Source organism: Wyeomyia smithii, chromosome 2, assembly GCF_029784165.1.
Source record: "Wyeomyia smithii strain HCP4-BCI-WySm-NY-G18 chromosome 2, ASM2978416v1, whole genome shotgun sequence".
NCBI classification, from domain to species: domain Eukaryota; kingdom Metazoa; phylum Arthropoda; class Insecta; order Diptera; family Culicidae; genus Wyeomyia; species Wyeomyia smithii.
This window is the reverse complement of record NC_073695.1, coordinates 251,719,837-251,741,458: the sequence shown is the minus strand read 5'-3', so window position 1 is coordinate 251,741,458 and position 21,622 is coordinate 251,719,837. Positions and strand designations below refer to the sequence as shown.

At 31.8% G+C, this 21,622-nt stretch overlaps 1 protein-coding gene across 3 annotated transcripts in view; it reads right to left on the bottom strand.

Moving 5' to 3' along the window:
- Window positions 1–21,622, bottom strand: part of LOC129723412 (neuroligin-4, X-linked-like) — a 591,759-nt gene that overhangs the window by 63,215 nt on the left and 506,922 nt on the right. For all 3 annotated transcript variants that reach the window (XM_055677612.1, XM_055677613.1, XM_055677614.1), the window contains one exon: window positions 20,194–20,340. In XM_055677612.1, coding sequence (XP_055533587.1) covers window positions 20,194–20,340 — 147 coding nt within the window. The remainder of the gene's footprint in view (window positions 1–20,193; window positions 20,341–21,622) is intronic.

The following is a 21,622-nucleotide window of genomic DNA, read 5'->3' as shown; positions in this document are numbered from 1 at the left end:
CGCTCCAGTCTCTCGTACGAAGAAAACGAACCAAGTCGCCGTCAAGCGACAGCGGTCGGACGACTTGGTGTCCCCAAACACCAGTACTAAGTGTCAACAGCCTAAAAAACTGCGGAACAGCACTGGTTTGGGGTCATCGGATTCGAAGCCGCTCCCGACGGCCACATTTAGGAACATAGCGGGAGCTATAAGCCTTGCGGTTACTTCTGCTACCCACCCCAGCTCCCTACTCACAACGGACCAGCTTCAGACTGTCCGGACCTCCATCCTCGATCACTTTGCTGACCAGGAAAATCCAACCACCAAGCCCAAGTTTAACAGTTGCCATCTAAAAAATGGCTTCCTGCAACTTTTCTGTGCCGACACCGACACAATGCAGTGGTTGGAGAGGGAGGTATCTTCTCTCGTACCGTGGGAGGGAGCACAGCTGCGTCTATACCACATGAAGGATCTGCCGAAGACCAGACCCTATAGACTTCGCGGACAGTGTGAACTCTCCGGACAGGAAGATCCTTCGTTAACTACAGAATCAGAAGGATCATCTCTCTACCAAAATGTGGCGAGTCTGTAACCGCAAATTGGTAAAGACCTTGGTCGAGCTAGTTCTGGATATTGACGAAGAATTGACCAAACTCATCGAGAGTGGAAACTATGAACTGCACTACGGTTTCGGCAAAGCACGCATCCGAAAGGTAAGCGGAAGGCCGAACGTCACAGGCAGGAAAGACTCCGTCGCAATGTCAGGGAAGGTACGTGCGGGTAACTCCTCCGGGAGTACCCTGCCACCACCCAGGCAAAGCGATCCTGCGAATGGGCTAAAGTTTCGCGTGGGAAACTCCTCCGGGAGTACGCGCAGGATCTTCCCCTGGGAGTGCCCTGTCAACACCCAAACAACGCAACCCCGCGGCTGCTCGGACGGTTCCGCTGAAGACTCGCAAGAGTGTGACGCATCAACCACCGAACAGTCGCACCCCCCGGAGTCAAAAACCGCCACAGAGTGCGCGACGACCTTCTGTTGCCAATCGACTGCTGCAACCGAAGCCAAACAGTGAGGAAGAGCAATCTCCGTTAACCAGCCAAACCGCTGTTGGCAGCCGTCAGCCAATACCCGGATCATCTTCCGATCCGGACAAAGACGGCAACTTCACTGTAAAGTGAGCAGCCTTCGCTGCGAAGAACACCCGAGGTGCCTTTTGCGAATCTCCATCACGCAAAAGGCACCTCCGGTGTTCTTTGCAAGAGATTCGCCAAAGAGCAGCTAGCGACTGCACTCATACAGGAGCCGTGGATCAACGAATCTAAAATCCTCGGACTTAACGCTCCTAACGGTAGGTTAATCTACTGCGACACGCACTGCCGCTCATGGCAAGTCCGTCCCAATTGCATTTTTATCAATTTTGAGTTTATTTATGGAATCAATTCCTTTTTATATCTACTTTCGATAAAACAAATATTTTTGAATACTTCGTTCTGAGGAACTATGAAAAAAAATAGCAAGTCGGTTTGTCCCATAGCAAAAGTGATCGCAAGTCGGTCCCATTGAAAAAATCTTCGCAAGTTAATCCCACAGCCAATAATGATTATGAAAAATGTGATATTTACCACAACTTATGGTCTTCAGGTTTAGAATTGGATGTACCAAGTGATATTCGATAGTAGGTTTGATTGAAATTTACGCGTTCTACATCGTGTGGCTCTAGCTGATAGTACAATGTTTTCTTCAAGACGAAGTTTCCACCAGTAGCTTCATTCAGCTGTTGTTTGTTGACAGAGAACGCTTTATGTGTGTCACTGTATTGTTAGTTATGGCATTCTTCAGTAAATACTACTTTTCATATTTAATCCGTATTTTATGTAAAGACGCGGTTAAAAATTGTTCAATTATTGTCATGAATTTCATTTTGAAGAATTTGTCAGTCATATCAAATACTTCGGTACGCTACTTAGCTGTTTTTTGACGGAGCAAACATTTTCCTAAGCTATAGGTGTTCTTTCATATTTACTTCCACTGCTACGTGGAAGCTGACCGCCGTCACGAACGTGTGACCGCTGTCAGGAAAATTTAGAACAAGTTCCTACACCTAAACTGATTTTGAATTTATCAGAAGTATCAAATGTAAAAACAAAATCAAATTTTATTTTGAGCGGCGCAGTCGGTACATTGTTATGCTTCTCACAAAATGATTATTTAATGAAGCACGAGAGAAGGTCATTTATGAATTGACGAGCGAAGGCTTCATTCCATACGCAAGCTGTAGCACCGCCATCGATTTGCAGTAGTTTGTTTTTCATCACCGGTCGTAGCTGGCTATGGGACTGACTTGCTATCATTCTGGCTACGTACCCTGAAAGTAATCGCATGTGAGTCCCAGCTTATGATTTTTAGCAAATTTTAATCAAATTTCGGTGTGTATGCAAGTTTTATAATGCAAAAGTGTTAGATTGTCATAGCAGTACTAAATGCTGTTGATGATGTTGATTTGAAAAGCATTTGAGTGCAAAATTTCACCTAAAGTGTTACGATTTTCAGTTTGTGTTTTCTCGTCAGCACCAAAACGCAAATGGGACGGACTTGCTATGAGCGGCAGCGCAGTCCAAACCAAGGCCTGCAAATCTGCTAAATAGAGAACTAAAATTTTTACCTATTACAAAATTCATCCAACGCGATGTCGTTGCCGTCACGGTTGAAGTACCGACAACCAGAGGAAAGCAGGAGATGGTTGTCGCGTCGGCCTACTTCCCGGGCGACCAAGGTGATATACCGCCACCCGAAGTTGCTGCGCTCGTGCGGTACTGCAAGGCCATCAACAAGCCGTTTCTGATCGGCTGCGATGCCAACACCCACCACACGATCTGAGTCAGCTCGGATACCAACGTTAGGGGTGAGTACCTACTTGAATACCTTACTTCTAACGATGTCAATGTATGTAATGTAGGGAATGACCCCACTTTTGACAACGATATCAGACAGAAGGTCCTTGATCTCACTCTGTGTAGCGCCTCTATTTCTGAGAGAATTCAAAATTGGCATGTCTCCGATGAACCTAGTTTGTCGGACCACAGACACATTGTTTTTAATATAGAGGCTAACCCTCCGAAATCCTAAGAATAAGGATTGGAAATCCTTTAAGGAACACCTGATCTATTCACGAACTTTCAGTTACAGCAACATTCGAAATTCAGTTGACCTGAATTCGGCAGCGAATGATCTACAAAACACAATCATGGATGCTTTTAATGCAAACTGTCCACTAACACAGCGGTCAGTATGCCGTGACGTACCCTGGTGGAATGATCAACTTAGTGACCTTCGTCGGGAAACTAGGCGGTTGTTCAACAGGGCAAAAGTCACATATAACTGGGAGAGAGCGCCCCTCACTGAGTACAACGCCGAGCTACGCAAAGCAAAACGAGAATCCAGAGTTAGTTTCTGTGAAAAAATCCAAACTCTACCGGAAGCTACGCGGCTCCAAAAGGCGATGTCCAAAGACTATACTAACGGTTTGGGACAAGTAAGGAAATAGGATGGATGCCTCACTGTCACTACCAAGGAAACGTTGGAGGTTCCTATGAACATCCACTTTCCTGGATCGATAAAGACCGAAGAACTGAATAGTGATGGGTCGCGGCGTGACAATTCGAGACATATGGCGTCTTGGGAGTCCATCCTGCTGGCCCGTCGACTGTTCAGGAAAGATTCAACAGGTTGGGCTCTAAGCTCATTCGACCCTATGAAGTCTCCAGTTCCAGACGGCATACTACCCATCTCTCTACAAAAATGTCCGAACTCATCAACCTCTTCAGAGCCAGCTTTATCCTTTATCATATTTCGGAAAACTGGTTGAAGGTGAAGGTAGTGTTCATCCCCAAAGTTGGAAGAAAGGACAAAACCCTACCTAAGACTTTCAGACCTATAAGTCTTACTTCATCACTTCTCAAGTTGATGAAGAGAAAATAATGGACAAATCTATCCGGGATGAGTTTCGTAAAGACTCCTCGCTGCATAGGAACCAACATGCTTATCGAAGCGGCAAGTCAACAGAAACCGCTCTTCACAGCTTAGTGACGTTGATTTAAAAGTCCCTGAGTTATCAGGAGACGGCGCTATGTGTATTTCTTGATATTGAAGGGGCCTTCGATAACACGTCCTTCGCATCAATTGATACGGCTCTCTCTCATAAGGGAATCGACCACACTTCAACGAGCTGGATACACGCAATGCTCTCTAGCAGAGTGATCACAGCAACCTTGGGAGATTCGTCTGTTACAATGTCGGTGATCAAGGGATGCCCGCAAGGAGGGGTTCTCTCGCCCTTGTTATGGTCACTAGTTGTCGACGCACTTCTCAATAAGCTTTCACAGCTTGGTTACGAGGTCATTGGATATGCTGATGGCATCGTCCTCATCGTCAGAGGCAAACACGACGCAACTCTGTCGAGCCGAATGCTAGCGGCTCTGAATGCCACCACGTTATGGTGTCTACACATAAACCCCTTAAAAACAGTCCTAATTCCATTCGGCAGACGAAGGAAGATCTCCATCACTCCTCCAATACTGAATGGAGCTAGACTGGGCTTCAGCAATTAAGTCAAATATCTCGGAATTATCCTGGATAAGAAACTGAACTGGTCTGCACAACTGGATCATGCGGCTAAGAAAGCGACCTCGGCGATCTGGGCCTGCAGAACTCTGTTCGGTAAGAACTGGGGACTGAAACCAGACTTGGCCCGACCAAGAATCACCTACAGTAGTTTGCTAGACCGCGGCTATAAACTTCACCAGCTTCAGTCTCAGCGTCATTGGTCTGAACCTTGAATTAATTAAAGGATTAGAGCTCATTGTCTAATCTAAGCAGTTCTTAAATTAGAGTTGGAAACCTGATTCACCAGCCTTGGAAGAATGGTTTAAACTCAGCAACATCCAACGTTCCACTAACAGCAGACAGCAATGCTACGACGTTTCCAGGTCCAGCACACAAGAAGATGATGTTTGACTGTTGTTTACTGTTTAACGGTCTTTTTTCCCAAGCTAAAACCTTTTTCAATATCGTCTGTAACATTGTCCTCCAAAAACTATAATACTGATTGATTCAAATTTTCCGGTATCAGCTTATATTATTATATCTGTCATTTTTCTAATTATTAATAGTGCCCGTTATCAATCAGTTTATTAGTGTACACAGTAAAAAAAATTTACATTACTTTAAATGCACATAAATGGAGCATTGGAAACCATGTAATATTCCGTGTGGCATTATATTCACATGCAATGTAAATGAATATGTTGTGAATTTGCACGCATATTTATATTCGAAGCTTTAAGTTTATATCAATTAACGTACAAATTTACATGGCTAAAAACGATTCTGTATTGTGTATTATTAGCGGTGTGAAATTGTATATATTTTTCACTGTATGTGCTTTCATTTGTATTAGTTCATTTTTGGTACTGTGTAGACACCAGTTCGAGCTGAATAAATCCGTGGGAGGGGAATTCGCAGGTCCAAGTATTAATAAATTCTTCCCAATAGAACACTGACCAACAGTATATTAAAATGCGTGGAAACGTTTCTGAAAAAATAGAATCGACATGCAGTCTATTTGTCACTCAAAACTAGTGTGGGAATGTATCTTCTCGCTCAGACAGCTTGTAAAAAACACACTAGCTAAGCTAGGCAAGAATCATCCACTAGCTTTTGTGGTTAAGAACTTTTTTTGTGGATTCTCACTGAGCGCCCGGTTAATGAAAAAAAACGACGAAAGTCCCGTAAGGTAACAAACTTTATACGGAGTGTGGTGCCTAACTGGAATAGATGAGGAACCTAGCAAGGGCGCCAACTCATCAAATAATGATGAGCCTGCTCATACACACTTTGAGTTAGTTAAGACATACCACAATTAATCAAACAATAGTCGGAATTTTTCCTTGTTAGCGAGTGGTTCTAGCTCTAGCCATGTTTAGAGATTTATTTTCTTGATATCTGTTATGAAATTTCTGACGAAGATGGTGCGAAACCACATCAATAGTTTGATTCAGCTTTCCTATTTAGACAACGTCAGCAACAGCAGGAGCTTTGCTGTTAACTTTGATTAAAAATAAAATTTGTCAGACTTGATAAAGTATCATTTTAGTTGTAGAGTATTTTTTAGATGCACCTCTTCTGAAGCAAGAAAGATTTCAGACATTCCTTTCCAAAAAACGAAGCGGTGCGATGGCTGCCATTCGATTATCAGTTTGACATGATGGCAAAGAGTTCACGCTAGTCGATCACAAGCAGTAACTAAAACTATGAAATTTTTCTGGTTCTAATTCTACACCAATGGTAATGGTATTTGCGATCTGTCACATCGAAGCCAGAACCTAGCCCGGTGGTGGCGGATATCATGGTGCCCACGATTCCAGTACCACACCGAACAACTGTCGTTCATTTCCAATCCCGCGAGTCTTCGTCTAGGTATCAAACAATGAGCAACGAGAATGAAATGCGTTTTAGACTGGTGGTGCTAAGGCTGGGCAACGACTCTAGAATGTGTATTTTTTGCCACGGATCGCAGGACAATAGCTACCCGAATTGGCTCATCTGTTTCACCGGAAAATCGAAAAACCCAGTTAGATCGGAGCTTTTCCGTACTAATCCTATTGGGTCCGGCGAATAGTGCGCCAGTCTGGACGACAAAGGTGATACCGGGATTGGATTACAGGCGAATTCAGGTCATCGCGTCGGAATGGGATTATCCGGTTCGGAGTGGGTCGGTGCATCGGAAGCCGGTCGTTTGCACTTTGCAAGCGGATTAATTCCAGTGCTGATTTGATTTCTTTCAGAGTGTGCAATTCGACGAATGAATGCTAATCGCAGAATTAAACATGCTACTTAAACATTAAACATAATTTGTGATTGTACCAGCATCCTTTGGAATGTGGATAAGACCTAGCTCGAAATGGTAACCGTGAATTTATCGCCCCAAGAAGTTAATTCAATTTCAACGTCGTCGGGGCACCGCACGCGGGAAATAAGCAAAATTCACAGCTTATTAACTTGGGTCCAGGGTAATAACATTGCAATAAACATTCTGGAACGACATCCCATAAAAGCAGTTCAACGGGTAGCAAAAATCACGCTGCTCAGTTCATACTGAACTCTCTACCTCGACTGTTGTGCTACATTCTTTCCGCAGCTTCCGGAGTCACGTGGCTCCTAGAGCGGGTACGAAATTGGAACATATCTATTTGGATACACACCGAGTCGCAGTTATGAGGGTCTCGACAAAAAATAACACAACCCTACGTTCCTACGTTAAGTATTTCGGATGTAAAATTTTTATCCCGCAGTGCTTCGGGGGCTCAACCTTGAGAATCATAAAACGCCCTTGTGCAGCTAGCGTGCTAGCAGTCAGAGTAGAGCAGCAAGAAACGATCTTTCCGTTTCTCCCCGGCGATTCGTTGAAAGCTTATTTTCACACAGAGAGCTCAAGACTATTTTTTTTTACTTACTCTTCTTGTTCATAGTGCTAACCCACTGCAGAACGTCCGGATTGTTTGCCACGATGAGCAAATGCTGTCTAACTCAAATCTATTTACCCTTTGGTGTTGTATCTTTTGCTCTGTGGTCGCTCCCGGGAAGCCAGTCGATGGCGTTGAAAAAGGATTTTAGACGTTTAAAAACTCTTGCGGATTTACTAGCGCGTATGCATACACACACATAGAGAGAGCATCACAGAATCAACTATTTCCTGCTAGGTCTTTTCGACGCTTGAAGTTCTTTTTGCAGTAGAAAGTACACACTGAGCATGGATGTGGAAAAAACGCTGATGTTAGCACATTTTTCAAGCACCCTCTACAGCACTCAGCGACCAGAAGTAGGTGGTCCAGAATTTGAGCGATGATTAATATTGGTTTATTTTTTGAAAACACACCGACACCGGAGGTCCCAGAGTCCTGATGGTGTTTCGTGCAATGTCGCAATGGAAAGAAAATATTTTCATAAAACCGCTTGATTAGTTGCACAACCCAGCAGCAGCAGCCTGAGCGGAAAGGTCAAACCCACAGAATATTATGGACAGCGAGATTATAGCTGCTACATTTAGAACTTTTACCGCTAGGTCATGGCTTTACTAGACGGTGTTTGGCAAAAAAATAACGTTCAAAGAAAAAATCCAGTTATTTTGTGTTCTTTTGAGCCACGCGATTTGCACAGTTTCTCGAAATAACAGGGATTATTTTGCACGGTTTTGTGGAACGTTGTATAGTTTGTTGAACGGTACAGAATCCTTGTGTAGAAAAAGATTTTCTTTTATTTATTTAGTTTTTAAAAGTAAGCGTTTTGAGAGCAATAGTAAGATGTTGCCAGTTTTAACGGGCGATAACTGAAGTTTTAGAGGTGTTTGCGGTACCCTTACCCACTCACACGCTCAGAGAGTACCTATGTATATGTAAGCTTATCTACCCCTCTTTATGCCAATATTTTTTGTTCAGTTTAGCATGCATGCTCAGCACTGTTCAAAAGGGCGTCGAAACAAGAAGCATTGTGCAACCGTATTGTACAGTTCTATTAGAACTGCATGAAAATATGGGCCAAAAATTCAGGGTAAACCATATTAGAAGCGTAAATCTTCCGGTTTCCATTGTGTATAATATTCTGCACACTTCGCCAATTATAAAAAAATATTTAAAAGTAAGAGAAAAAAAAACAGAGAGTTTTTGCCTCATTTTCGCCCAATTGAAGATTTCTTTTGAATTTTGAGGCACTTGGTATACAAAAATAACCAGGGAGCAATAAACTGTGTAGTCAGTTGATAGGTTGAGTCAAGAGATGCATTATAAAGATCGACGTGAAGGCTGTACTATTGCTCCGGCATAATGTAAGAAAATTTGTCAGAAAGTCGATTACAAATCTTTATCAAAACTTCATTTTGCCGTAGAACTAAAACTTAAAATAAACGAGAGATCATAGCTTTCTACTCGTTTCAGTGACTTGAGGTGCTTCGAGCCACCTCGGAAGTGCATCAAAAGGCCAAAAGTTCGTCGTTTTTTCGTTGCTTACAGGGAATCTTCATTGAAGTCATTGAAGACTTCACTGCCTTCCGTTGCGGTTAAACACACCAAAGTTCACAGAAACGGTTAAAAAACTGTAATCACTCAGATTTTTTGGTTTTAGCTGTAGGGAAATTTTTTCACTTTTGTTGACCAATAATGTAACATTCAAAGCTAATGAACCCGGCTAATGAAATTTTAGAAGCTTAGTAAATGATGTATTTTCTGATTTTGGTTAATTTTAGTATTGTATTATTTCAAAATATGAGTATTCCAGCATTTAAATATATATGTAATATAGTACATATTTAGTAATTAATTATTTAGAACTTAGTATTTTAGTACTCAAGCTTGCAGTATTTTAGTATTTTAGTAGTTTAGTATTTTAGTATTTTAGTATTTTAGTATTTTAGTATTTTAGTATTTGAGTATTTTAGTATTTTAGTATTTTAGTATTTTAGTATTTTAGTATTTTAGTATTTTAGTATTTTAGTATTTTAGTATTTTAGTATTTTAGTATTTTAGTATTTTAGTATTTTAGTATTTTAGTATTTTAGTATTTAAGTATTTAAGTATTTTAGTATTTTAGTATTTTAGTATTTTAGTATTTTAGTATTTTGGTATTTTAGTATTTTAGTATTTTAGTATTTTAGTATTATAGTATTTTAGTATTTTAGTATTTTAGTATTTTGGTATTTTAGTATTTTAGTATTTTAGTATTTTAGTATTTTAGTATTTTAGTATTTTAGTATTTTAGTATTTTAGTATTTTAGTATTTTAGTATTTTAGTATTTTAGTATTTTAGTATTTTAGTGTTTTGGTATTTTGGTATTTTAGTATTTTAGTATTTTAGTATTTTAGTATTTTAGTATTTTGGTATTTTAGTATTTTAGTATCTTAGTATTTTAGTATTTAAGTATTTTAGTATTTTAGTATTTTAGTATTTTAGTATTTTAGAATGTTAGTATTTTAGTATTTTAGCATTTTAGTATTTTAGTATTTTAGTATTTTAGTATTTTAATATTTTAGTATTTTAGTATTTTAGTATTTTAGTATTTTAGTATTTTAGTATTTTAGTATTTTAGTATTTTAGTATTTTAGTATTTTAGTATTTTAGTATTTAAGTATTTTAGTATTTTAGTATTTTAGTATTTTAGTATTTTAGTATTTTAGTATTTTAGTATTTTAGTATTTTAGTATTTTAGTATTTTAGTATTTTAGTATTTTAGTGTTTTAGTATTTTAGTATTTTAGTATTTTAGAATTTTAGTATTTTAGTATTTTAGTATTTTGGTATTTTAGTATTTTAGTATTTTAGTATTTTAGTATTTTAGTATTTAAGTATTTTGGTATTTTAGTATTTTAGTATTTTAGAATTTTAGTATTTTATTATTTTAGTATTTTGGTATTTTAGTATGTTAGTATTTTAGTATTTTAGTATTTTAGAATTTTAGTATTTTAGTATTTTAGTGTTTTAGTATTTTGGTATTTTAGTATTTTAGTATTTTAGTATTTTAGTATTTTAGTATTTTAGTATTTTAGTATTTTAGTATTTTAGTATTTTAGTATTTTAGTATTTTAGTATTTTAGTATTTTAGTATTTTAGTATTTTAGTATTTTAGTATTTTAGTATTTTAGTATTTTAGTGTTTTAGTATTTTAGTATTTTAGTATTTTAGTATTTTAGTATTTTAGTATTTTAGTATTTTAGTATTTTAGTATTTTAGTATTTTAGTATTTTAGTATTTTAGTATTTTAGTGTTTTAGTATTTTAGTATTTTAGTATTTTAGTATTTTAGTATTTTAGTATTTTTGTGGTTTTAGTAATTTAACATACAATTATTGCGGTATCTCGGTGCTTTATCTATTTTTCACTCTTTTAACTTGTTACCGTTCAATTGTGATATTTATTTTATTTCACTATTTCTTACATATTTTGTTTCACTATTTCTTACATTTTTGTTTCTCCATCCTCAAATTATTATATTTGATTTTGATTTTTAATTTTCTGTTTGTGCCTGTACTTTATTTTGTATTTTATCTCTTCTTTTTTTAATGTCTCTATATCAATATTTTTTACTATATTCTCGTATAGTTTTATCTCTCAATATGTTATTGTTTTTCATTTCGTTTGTTTGTGTTAATTCGATTGTTTTTCATCTCTTCATATTTTTATCTCTTTATCTTTGTATCCATTAATATTTCAATCCTTATATCTTTTAAACTTTTCATTTTTTTATCTTAACATTTTAAAAAAAAATATTTTTGTTGATTTTCTTTCTCGCTTTTAATTTCTTACCTCTTTCATATTTTCATTTTATTACAATTTTACCTCTTTATACCTAACCTTTTTCTTTCTTTCTATTTTTTAAATTTTGATCGCCATTTGTTTTATAACTTTCCAAAATTTATTTATTTAATTTTTTCATCGTTTTGCCTTTCTCCTAGAAAGGTATAGCAATCACTGGAAAAACCAAAGGTATAAAAGTGCTCCAAAGAGTCGAATCTCGTATATCAATCGACTAAGTTTGACGAGCTGAGCATTTTCTGTATGTATGTGTGTGTGTGTGTGTGTATGTGTATGTATGTGTGTGTGTATGTAACGCTCTCCCAATCTCACTCGATTTTCTCAGAGATGGCTGGACCGATCTTTATAAAATAAATTGCAAATGAGAGGTCTAGTTGCCCCATAAGACCCTATTGAATTTCATTGCAATCGGATTTCTAGTTTAGAGGTTATGTTTAAAAATGTGAAAATCACGAAACATCACTATCTCAGAAACTACTCAACCGATTTTAACAAAATTAGTTTTAAATGAACGAGCTACTTGAAAAACCCTTAACTTTTGAGTTTCATGAAGATTGATCGTGCGGCTCAGAAGTTATTTAAAGAAATGTGTTCTGAAGAGTGTTAAATCTCACTCATGTTTCTCGGAAATGGCTGGACCGAATTCCACAAAATCAGTATCATATGAAAGGTCTAGTTACCCCATAGGACCCTTTTGATTTTTTTGCAATCGGACTATTACTTTGTCTGTTATGTTTAAAAATGTGAAATCTAGCTATGAAAAGAAACATATTCCGAAGAAAACATAAACTCACTCACTTTTCTCAGAGATGGCTGAACCGATTGTCACGAAATTAGTGTCAAATGAAAGGTCTAGCTGACTCATAACACCCTATTGAATTTTACTGTAATCGAAATGTAACTTCGTCTGGGAAGCACCGAAGGCTAGTTAAGGGTTAACTGATGAATTATGATTTAACACGTGGTTTCAAAGTTTGGCTGCCCTATACGTTCCCATTTCATTTGATTATAATCGAACTTAAGCAACCGTTATGTATTAAATTGTTAATAAAACAACGGAATTCTATTATCTCAAAGATTACACGACTTATTTGAACATAACTTGTATCATACGAACGAGTCATCTCTCAAACTTACAAATAACAAACTTCATAACAATTTGATATGTGGTTCAGAAGTTATGGAAAGAAAAGAAATTCAAAGGCTATTTAAAACTATACCTGCTTTGATCAATATATGTAACCACAATATAATTTTAATGTGGTATCGTACCATTTGAATGTTCCCGGTATCGCTCGTGATTGAATTGTTCGAAATTAAGAGTCATTTCTTTTGTTTCGATATTTCTTGAGCATTTACATTACGTCAAATTTCATATTTTGTACTTCTATATTAGCATCATTATTTTAAAATCAAAAAAGTGAATACACATTTATTGGATTGAAGCGTTCATGTGAATCTATTTTTACATATAATAAGTTTGAATGAGAAAGGCTTGGTCTGACCGCTAGGTGGATTAATTTAGGTTTATTGTTTATTTTTTGACATTTAATTTCTTTTCTTATCATCTAACCTTCATTGTTCATTTATTATTGTCTTCTATTCTTTCATCTTTTCATTTTTATAAACTCCCTTTTATCTCATCTCTTACTTTTTATCTCATCATCATGTTTTCTTTTTATCTTTTCATGTCTTATTCTTTTATTTTCTTTATTTCCATCTTTCTATCTCCTTGTCTTTTTGCTTTTTTTGCCTTTTTTTAACTTCGATTTGCTTTCTTTTTATCTTTTTATCGCTGTTCTGTTTTTTTATCTTTTCATTTTTCACCTATCTATATTTTATTTTTCCATCTTATGTTCTCTTTATATTTTTTTTTCTTCATCTCTTTGTCTTGTAACTTGTTATCTTATATCTTATATCTTCTTATCTTCTTATCTTCTCATCTTCTCATCTTCTTATCTTCTTATCTTCTTATCTTCTTATCTTTTTATCTTATTATCTCTTTATCTTCTTATTTTCTTATTTTCTCATTTTCTTATCTTCTTATCTTCTTATCTTCTTATTTTCTTATCTTCTTATCTTCTAATCTTCTAATCTTCTAATCTTCTTATCTTCTAATCTTCTAATCTTCTAATCTTCTAATCTTCTAATCTTCTTATCTTCTTATCTTCATATCTTCTTATCTTCTTATCTTCTTATCTTCTTATTTTCTTATCTTCTTATCTTCTTATCTTCTTATCTTCTTATCTTCTTATCTTCTTATCTTCTTATCTTCTTATCTTCTTATCTTCTTATCTTCTTATCTTCTTATCTTCTTATCTTCTTATCTTCTTATCTTCTTATCTTCTTATCTTCTTATCTTCTTATCTTCTTATCTTCTTATCTTCTAATCTTCTTATCTTCTTATCTTCTTATCTTCTTATCTTCTTATCTTCTCATCTTCTTATCTTCTTATCTTCTTATCTTCTTATCTTCTCATCTTCTTATCTTCTTATTTTTTTATCTTCTTAACTTCTTATATTTTTACCTTTTTACCTTTTAATCTTTTTATCTCTTTATCTTTTTATTTTCTCATATTTTCATCTTTTCATCTCTCTATCCATTTATTTTTTTATCTTTTTACCTTTTTATCTTTCTGTCTTTTTATCTTTTTGTCATTTTATCTCTTTGTCCTTTTATAGTTTTATTAATTCATCTATTCATTTTGTCATCTCTTTAAAATTTTATCTTTTTTTTACTTTATCATGTTATATTTTGTATCTTTTTATCATTTTAATGTTTGATCCCTTTATGTTTTTTATTGTTTTGTCCTTTAATCTTTTTATCTTTTCATTTTTTAGATATTCATTATTTTATCTTTCTATCTTTTTATCTATCAATCTTTTTACCATTTAATTTTTCATCTTTTGATTTTCTTATGTTTTTATTATTTTAAGTTTTGAACTTTTAACTCTTTATACTGTTATATCATTCTCTTTTTGTTATCTTTTTATATTTTTGTCTATTTTTCTTCTGTTCTTCCTATCTTCTCATTTTCTTATCTTTGTTTTCTTTTTACCATTTTACCATTTTTTTTTTTCATTTTTTTATCTTTTACCTTTTTATCTTTTCACCTTTTTATCTCTTTGCTTTTTTATCTTTTTTTTATTTTATCTTTTTATATTTATATATCTTTATTTTTTTTTTTTGTTTATTTTTCATCTTTTTATATTAATTTCTTTTTATCTTTTTGTTTTTTCATCTTTTCACCTTGTTATCTCTTTAACTTTTTATATTTTTATTACATTATCATGTTATATTTTTATCTTTTTATCTATTTATCGTTTATTCCTTTCATCATTTTCCCTTTCCTTTTTTTATTGTTTTGTCCTTTAATCTTTTTATCTTTTCATTTATTAAGAAATTCATTATATTATCTTTTCATCTATAAATCTTTAACAATTTGATTTGTCATCTTTAATTTTCTTAAGTTTTTATTATTCTTAGTTGTAAACGTTGTATCTTCATATGCTGTTATTTCTTTCTCTTTTTGTTATCTTCTTATCTTCTCATCTCTTTATCTACTTTTCTTCTTTTCTTCCAATCTTCTCATTTTCTTATCCTTTTATCTTTTGACCATTTTATCTGTTCATCTCTTTATATTTTTATCTTTTTCTCTTTTTACCCTTTAATCTTTTCATCTTTTGTCAACTTTTCATCTCTTTATCTTTTTGTCTTTTAAACTTTTAATCTTTTTATCTCTTTATCTTTTTATCTTTTTATCTTTTTATCTTTTTATCTTTTTATCTTTTTATCTTTTTATCTTTTTATCTGTTTATATTTTTATCTTTATATCTTTTTATCTTTTTATCTTTTTATCTTTTTATCTTTTTATCTTATTATCTTTTTTTCTTTTTATCTCTTTATCTTTTTATCTTTTTATCTTTTTATCTTTTTATCTTTTTATCTTTTTATCTTTTTATCTTTTTATCTTTTTATCTTTTTATCTCTTTATCTTTTATTTTTATCTTTTTATCTTTTTATCTTTTTATCTTTTTAACTTTTCATCTTTTTATTATTTTATCTTTTTATCTTTTTATCTCTTTATCTTATTATCTTCTTATCTTTTTATCTTTTTATCTTTTTATCTTTTTATCTTTTCATATTTTTATCTTCTTAACTTCTTATCTTCTAATCTTTTTATCTTTTTATATCTTTATCTTTTTATCTTTTTATCTTTTTATCTTTTAATCTTTTTATATTTTTTTTCTTTATCTTTTTATCTTTTTATCTTTTTAATCTTTTTATCTTTCTATCTTTTTATCTTTTTATCTTTTTATCTTTTTATCTTTTTATCTTTTTATCTTTTTATCTTTTTATCTTTTTATCTTTTTATCTTTTTATCTTTTTATCTCTTTATCTTTTTATCTTTTTATCTTTTTATCTTTTTATCTTTTTATCTTTTTATCTTTTTATATTTTTATCTTTTTATCTTTTTATCTTTTTATCTTTTATCCTTTTATCTTTTTATCTTTTCATCTTTTTTTTATCTTTTTATCTCTTTATCTTTTTATCTTTTTATCTCTTTATCTTTTCATTTTTTTATCTTTTTATCTTTTTATCTTTTTATCATTTTATCTTTTTATCTTTTCATCTTTTTATCTTTTTATCTTTTTATCTCTTTATCTTTTTATCTTCTTATCTTTTTATCTTTTTATCTTTTTATCTTTTTATCTTTTTATCTTATTATCTTTTTATCTTTTTATCTTTCTATCTTTTTATCTCTTTATCTTTTATTTTTATCTTTTTATCTTTTTATCTGTTTATCTCTCTATCTTTTTATCTTTTTATCTTTGTATCTTTTTATCTTTTTATCTTTTTATCTTTTTTTATCTTTTTATCTCTTTATCTTTTTATCTTTTTTTATCTTTTTATCTTTTTATCTTTTTATCTTTTTATCTTTTTATCTTTTTATCTTTTTATCTTTTTATCTTTTTATCTTTTTATCTTTTTATCTTTTTATCTTTTTATCTTTTTATCTTTTTATCTTTTTATCTTTTTATCTTTTTATCTTTTTATCTTTTTATCTTTTTATCTTTTTATCTTTTTATCTTTTTATCTTTTTATCTTTTTATCTTTTTATCTTTTTATCTTTTTATCTTTTTATCTTTTTATCTTTTTATCTTTTTATCTTTTTATCTTTTTATCTTTTTATCTTTTTATCTTTTTATCTTTTTATCTTTTTATATTTTTATCTTTTTATCTTTTTATCTTTTTATCTTTTTATCATTTCATATATTTTTGTAATTATTTATTCATCTTTTTATCTCTGTTTCTTTCTTTTTATCATCTTAACTTTTCAGCTCTTTAGCTTTTTATCTTTTTATCTTTGTATCTTTTTGTATTTTTATTTTTTTATCTTTTTATATTTTTATATTCTTATCTTTTTATCTTTTTATCTTTTTATCTTTTTATCTTTTATCGTTTTATCTTTTTATCTTTTTATCTCGTTATCTTTTCAACTTTTTGTCTTTTCATCATTCTATTACTTTATCATGTTATATATTTTATCTTGTTATCTTTTCTTTTTTTTCTTTTTTTATTGGTTAATCCTCTTTTTTTGGTCCTTTAATCTTTTTTTCTCTTTATTTTTCTAGATATTTATTTATTTATCGTTTTATTTTTTTATCTATAAATCTTTAGACCATTTAATCATTTATCTTTTATCTTTTTTTATCTTTTTATCTTTTTATCTTTTATTTTTATCTTTTTATCTTTTTATCTTATTATCTTTTTATCTTATTATCTTTCTATCTTTTTATCTTTTTATCATTGTATCTTTGTATCTTTTTATCTTTTTATCTTTTTATCTTTTTATCTTTTTTTATCTTTTAATCTTTTTATCTTTTAATCTTTTTATCTTTTTATCTTTTTATCTTTTTATCTTTTTATCTTTTTATCTTTTTATCTTTTTATCTTTTTATCTTTTTATCTTTTTATCTTTTTATCTTTTTATCTTTTTATCTTTTTATCATTTCATATTTTTTTCTTATTATTTATTCATCTTTTTATCTCTGTTTCTTTCTTTTTATCATTTCATCTTTTCAGCTTTTTAGCTTTTTATCTTTTTATCTTTGTATCTTTTTATTTTTTTATCTTTTCATATATTATCTTTTTATCTTTTTATCTTTTTATCTTTTTATCTTTTTATCTTTTTATCTCTTCATCTTATATCGTTTTATCTTTTTATCTTTTTATCTCGTTATCTTTTCAACTTTTTGTCTTATTATCATTCTATTACTTTATCATGTTATATATTTTATCTTGTTATCTTTTATTTTTTTTATTTTTTTATTGGTAAATCCTCTTTTTTTTGGTCCTTTAATCTTTTTATCTCTTTATTTCTCTAGATATTTATTTATTTATCTTTTTATTTTTTTATCTATAAATCTTTCAACCATTTAATCTTTTATCTTCTATCTTTTTTTTATCTTTTTATCTTCTTATCTTATTATCTTTTTATCTTTTTATCTTTTTATTTTTTTATCTTTTTATCTTTTTACCTTTTTTTTATCTTTTTATCTTTTTATCTTTTTATCTTTTTATCTTTTTATCTTTTTATCTTTTTATCTTTTTATCTTGTTATCTTTTTATCTTTTTATCTTTTTATCCTTTTATCTTCTTATCTTTTTATCTTTTTATCTTTTTATCTTTTTTTTTTTTATTTTTGTATCTTTTTATCTTTTTATCTCTTTTTATCTTTTTATCTCTTTACCTTTTCAACTTTTTGTCTTTTTATCATTTTATTACTTTATCATGTTATATATTTTATCTTGTTATCTTTTCTTATTTTTATTTTTTTATTGGTAAATCCTCTTATTATTTGGTCCTTTAAACTTTTTATCTCTTTATTTCTCTAGATATTTATTTATTTATCTCTTTATTTTTTTATCTATAAATCTTTCAACCATTTAATTTTTAATCTTTTGATCTTCATATGTATTTATTATTTTAAGTTTTCAACTTTTTATCTCCATCTGCTGTTATATCTCTGTCTTTCTGTAGTTTTTTTTTTATATATGTTTCCTTTTTATCTCTTTTTGTCTCTTTATCATTTATTATATTTATTTCTGTATCATTTTATCTCTTAACTTTTTTTACCTTTTATTCTTCTTATTATTTTATTCTGTTTTCCTTTATCATCTCTCAATTTTTTCATCTGTTCATCTTTTCCTTTCTTTCAAATTATTATCTTCTAGTTTTCTTTTTAATTTAAGTTTTTTTAATTTTTCCATTCTTTTGCAAAGTAATCGTTCTATCTTGTCACGTCTTCCTTACATAAAGATTCTTGTATTTTTCAATCTTCTTATTTCTGTTAATTTTTCTATCTTTCCAAATTTTGCTTTTTTTTATCTTTTCATTTCTCCACCTCTTATTTTGTTCTTTAGATTTTTTTTCTATGCTCTTTGTACCGTTTCGTTTGTATTCTACTCTTTTATTATCTGTTTTATCCCTTTTTCCTTTCCATATTTTTTTATCTTGTTATGTTAACTTTTGAAGCCTATTATCTTCTACTCTGCTCATCCATTTATTTTTTATTTTTTTTATCTTTCATCTCGTTTTCTTTACATTTTTCTATTTTTGCATGTTAAATTTTTATCTGTTGTTTTTTTTATTATTTTATCTTTTAATTTTATGAATTTTTTATTCTGTTGTCATTTTTTATTTTGCTGTACTTTTATCTCTGTACCTTATTATCATATAATCTTTATGTCATTTTATCTTTTTACTATTTTACCCTTCTATCTCTTCATCTTTTTATCTCTTTTTTATTTTTTTATCTGTGTTTCTCTTCATTCATACATATCGCGATTTTTTCATCTTCCTTATGTTTTCTATCTCTTTTTTTAGTTCCTGTAATATTTTGTCCTTCAATTGCTGTGGTTTTCAATCTTTCGTCTTTTTATTTATTGGTTTTTCTAATTTTTATGTCTTCATGTTTTTACCTTCTCATCCGTTTGTTTTTCATCTTCTTCATCTTCTTATTTTCAAACCATTGATATTGTTATTGTTTCATTCATATACTTTTCTTATCTCTGTCTCTTCATTTGTATAATCTTTTTTTATATTCTAAAATGTACGTTTCTTTTTTTACTTTTGTATTCTTATTTTTATAATCGTTGCTGAAATTTCAACTGATGGAATGTTCTGTGCGTTGAGTGTATTTTTGATTAAGCATTTTCGATAATATCTGACGTTTTCTTACTGATTAGTGATATTTTCGGGGGAGGATACAGCATGAACAAGATATATTTTCCCTTAAAGATGTCACTGATTAGTGATGAAACGTCGAATAGTATTAAATAAGTTGTTCTACTTCTTTGATACAGCTCAGCCGAAAATAAACCCAACGAAGAATTTACCCTTTTGTCTTTTTGTATACTTTTGTATCTTTTTACCTCTCGATAGTTTTCATCTTTCCATCTTCTGTTTTTTTTTCTTCACCTCATGTTTCAGATTTTTATACCTGTTGATCGTGGTATCGTTTAATTGTTGTATTATTTTATCGTTTTTTACGTTTTATAATTTCATCGTTCTATGGTTCTATCGTTTTATAGTTGTATCTTTTTCTCATATTATCGTTTTATTATTTCATCATTCTATAGTTTTATCACATTTTCGTTTTATAGTTTTATGGTCCAATCGTTTTTTCTCACTGTTTTCTCGTTTATAATATGCTTTGTTTCGGTTCATCTTCTTCTGGATTATGAAATTTGCAAGACCATGTTATTTAGAACTTCAAATTACATTATTTTCTTCCGATATAAAATCAACAGAAAATGTCTTCTTGATTCCGTACATTCTGTTCCGTACTTACCGGCATAGTAGTGCGGATCCCGCTCCCGGAAGTGGTGATGTCGCATTGAAACCTCCGGATCCCCGGGGCGGTGTAACTGTGGAATCAGATTCAGCCACAATGCCATTTTATGACCCCGGTAGTGACTTCGCATCTTCGGTTTGGTTGCTGGTGGGACAAAGAGAAGAAGAGTGTAAGATGAGCAGAGAAAAAAATAGAATCGAATCACAAGAAGCTCGCAATGAAAGCAAAACCACAAACCCATTGGCCACGGTTGATTGTGACCAACGGGCTGATTGGCTGTCGGGGGGAATTAACTGGCTGGAAGACTGGTAGAGGGGTAACGAAATGCATTAGGATTCCGCTTTTCATCCGGATTCGAACAGTTCGACATAAATGAATAGGATCCATTTAAGTGCGCTGAATCATTGAATCAAGGGAAAATTTGTCGACTGTATGATGATTGCAAGCACACAAGTACATTGGTAGATGGAAATGGTTGTTTAATCATGGTTGGAATTCGAGATAGTAAACGTAGAAGTTGGGTAGCTACGGTAAATGGAAACTCTTTTCATGATGAAAACACTAATTTTTTCAAACAGTCAATATGCAACTTGAAATTATTGCACTTTCAACACTTTTTCAATTCTTCTGGGTATGAAAAGAGCAAAAACATCCGTAAGTTTTGACAAAAGTCACAGCATAGGGTAAAAAAATCCGACACCGATGGATGAAGCTCTCTGGAATTTGATCATTGCGATTGTTATCGTCATCGACAGCGCGCTAGAAGCAACGGATTTGGGGAGAATCCCTTTGATTGAAATTTTTCACCCGTGAGCCTTGCTCTTTTGGACTCTGCTGCAGCAGGCATCCTCCTCTGGGAGCGCTGCAAAGGAAATGCAATCATGTCGAACTTGTGCCTGGAAGTAACCCCTACGTTATCGATGCTGTCGTTTCACTTTGAGATAGACGAGAGACCGCGCGCGGATTAGGCGCACCAGAAAGGAATTTTTGTTTTATTGGATTCGTGGAAGCGTTTCTGCCTTGCAGCGATGGCATCCGAGAGGAATAACGTCGAACTAGGTTTTTTTTTTCTTTCCCAATGTAGAAGCTGTTCTCGGTTACTTTGGGACAAACTCTTACGTTTATCGTGAGAGCTTCCCTCGGGAATCCTGCGTTTCATTTGGTTAGTAATTAGAAACGAATAAGGCAAATCCACTCAACTTTATCCGAACTGTCATCCTTACGAACTTTTAATAACCAATTCAGTGACTTCAACAACTCCAGCATCCAACGAACAATCTAATTGCAGCCCCATTTCACCGCCTCTTATCTGTTTCACTATTGACCCATTACGCAAATCGAGAGACTGTTTAAAACTTGCACAAATTGAAGTTTATTCCCTGCTTACACCGGAACTTTTTATCAACCCATCTTGCTCGACTTAACG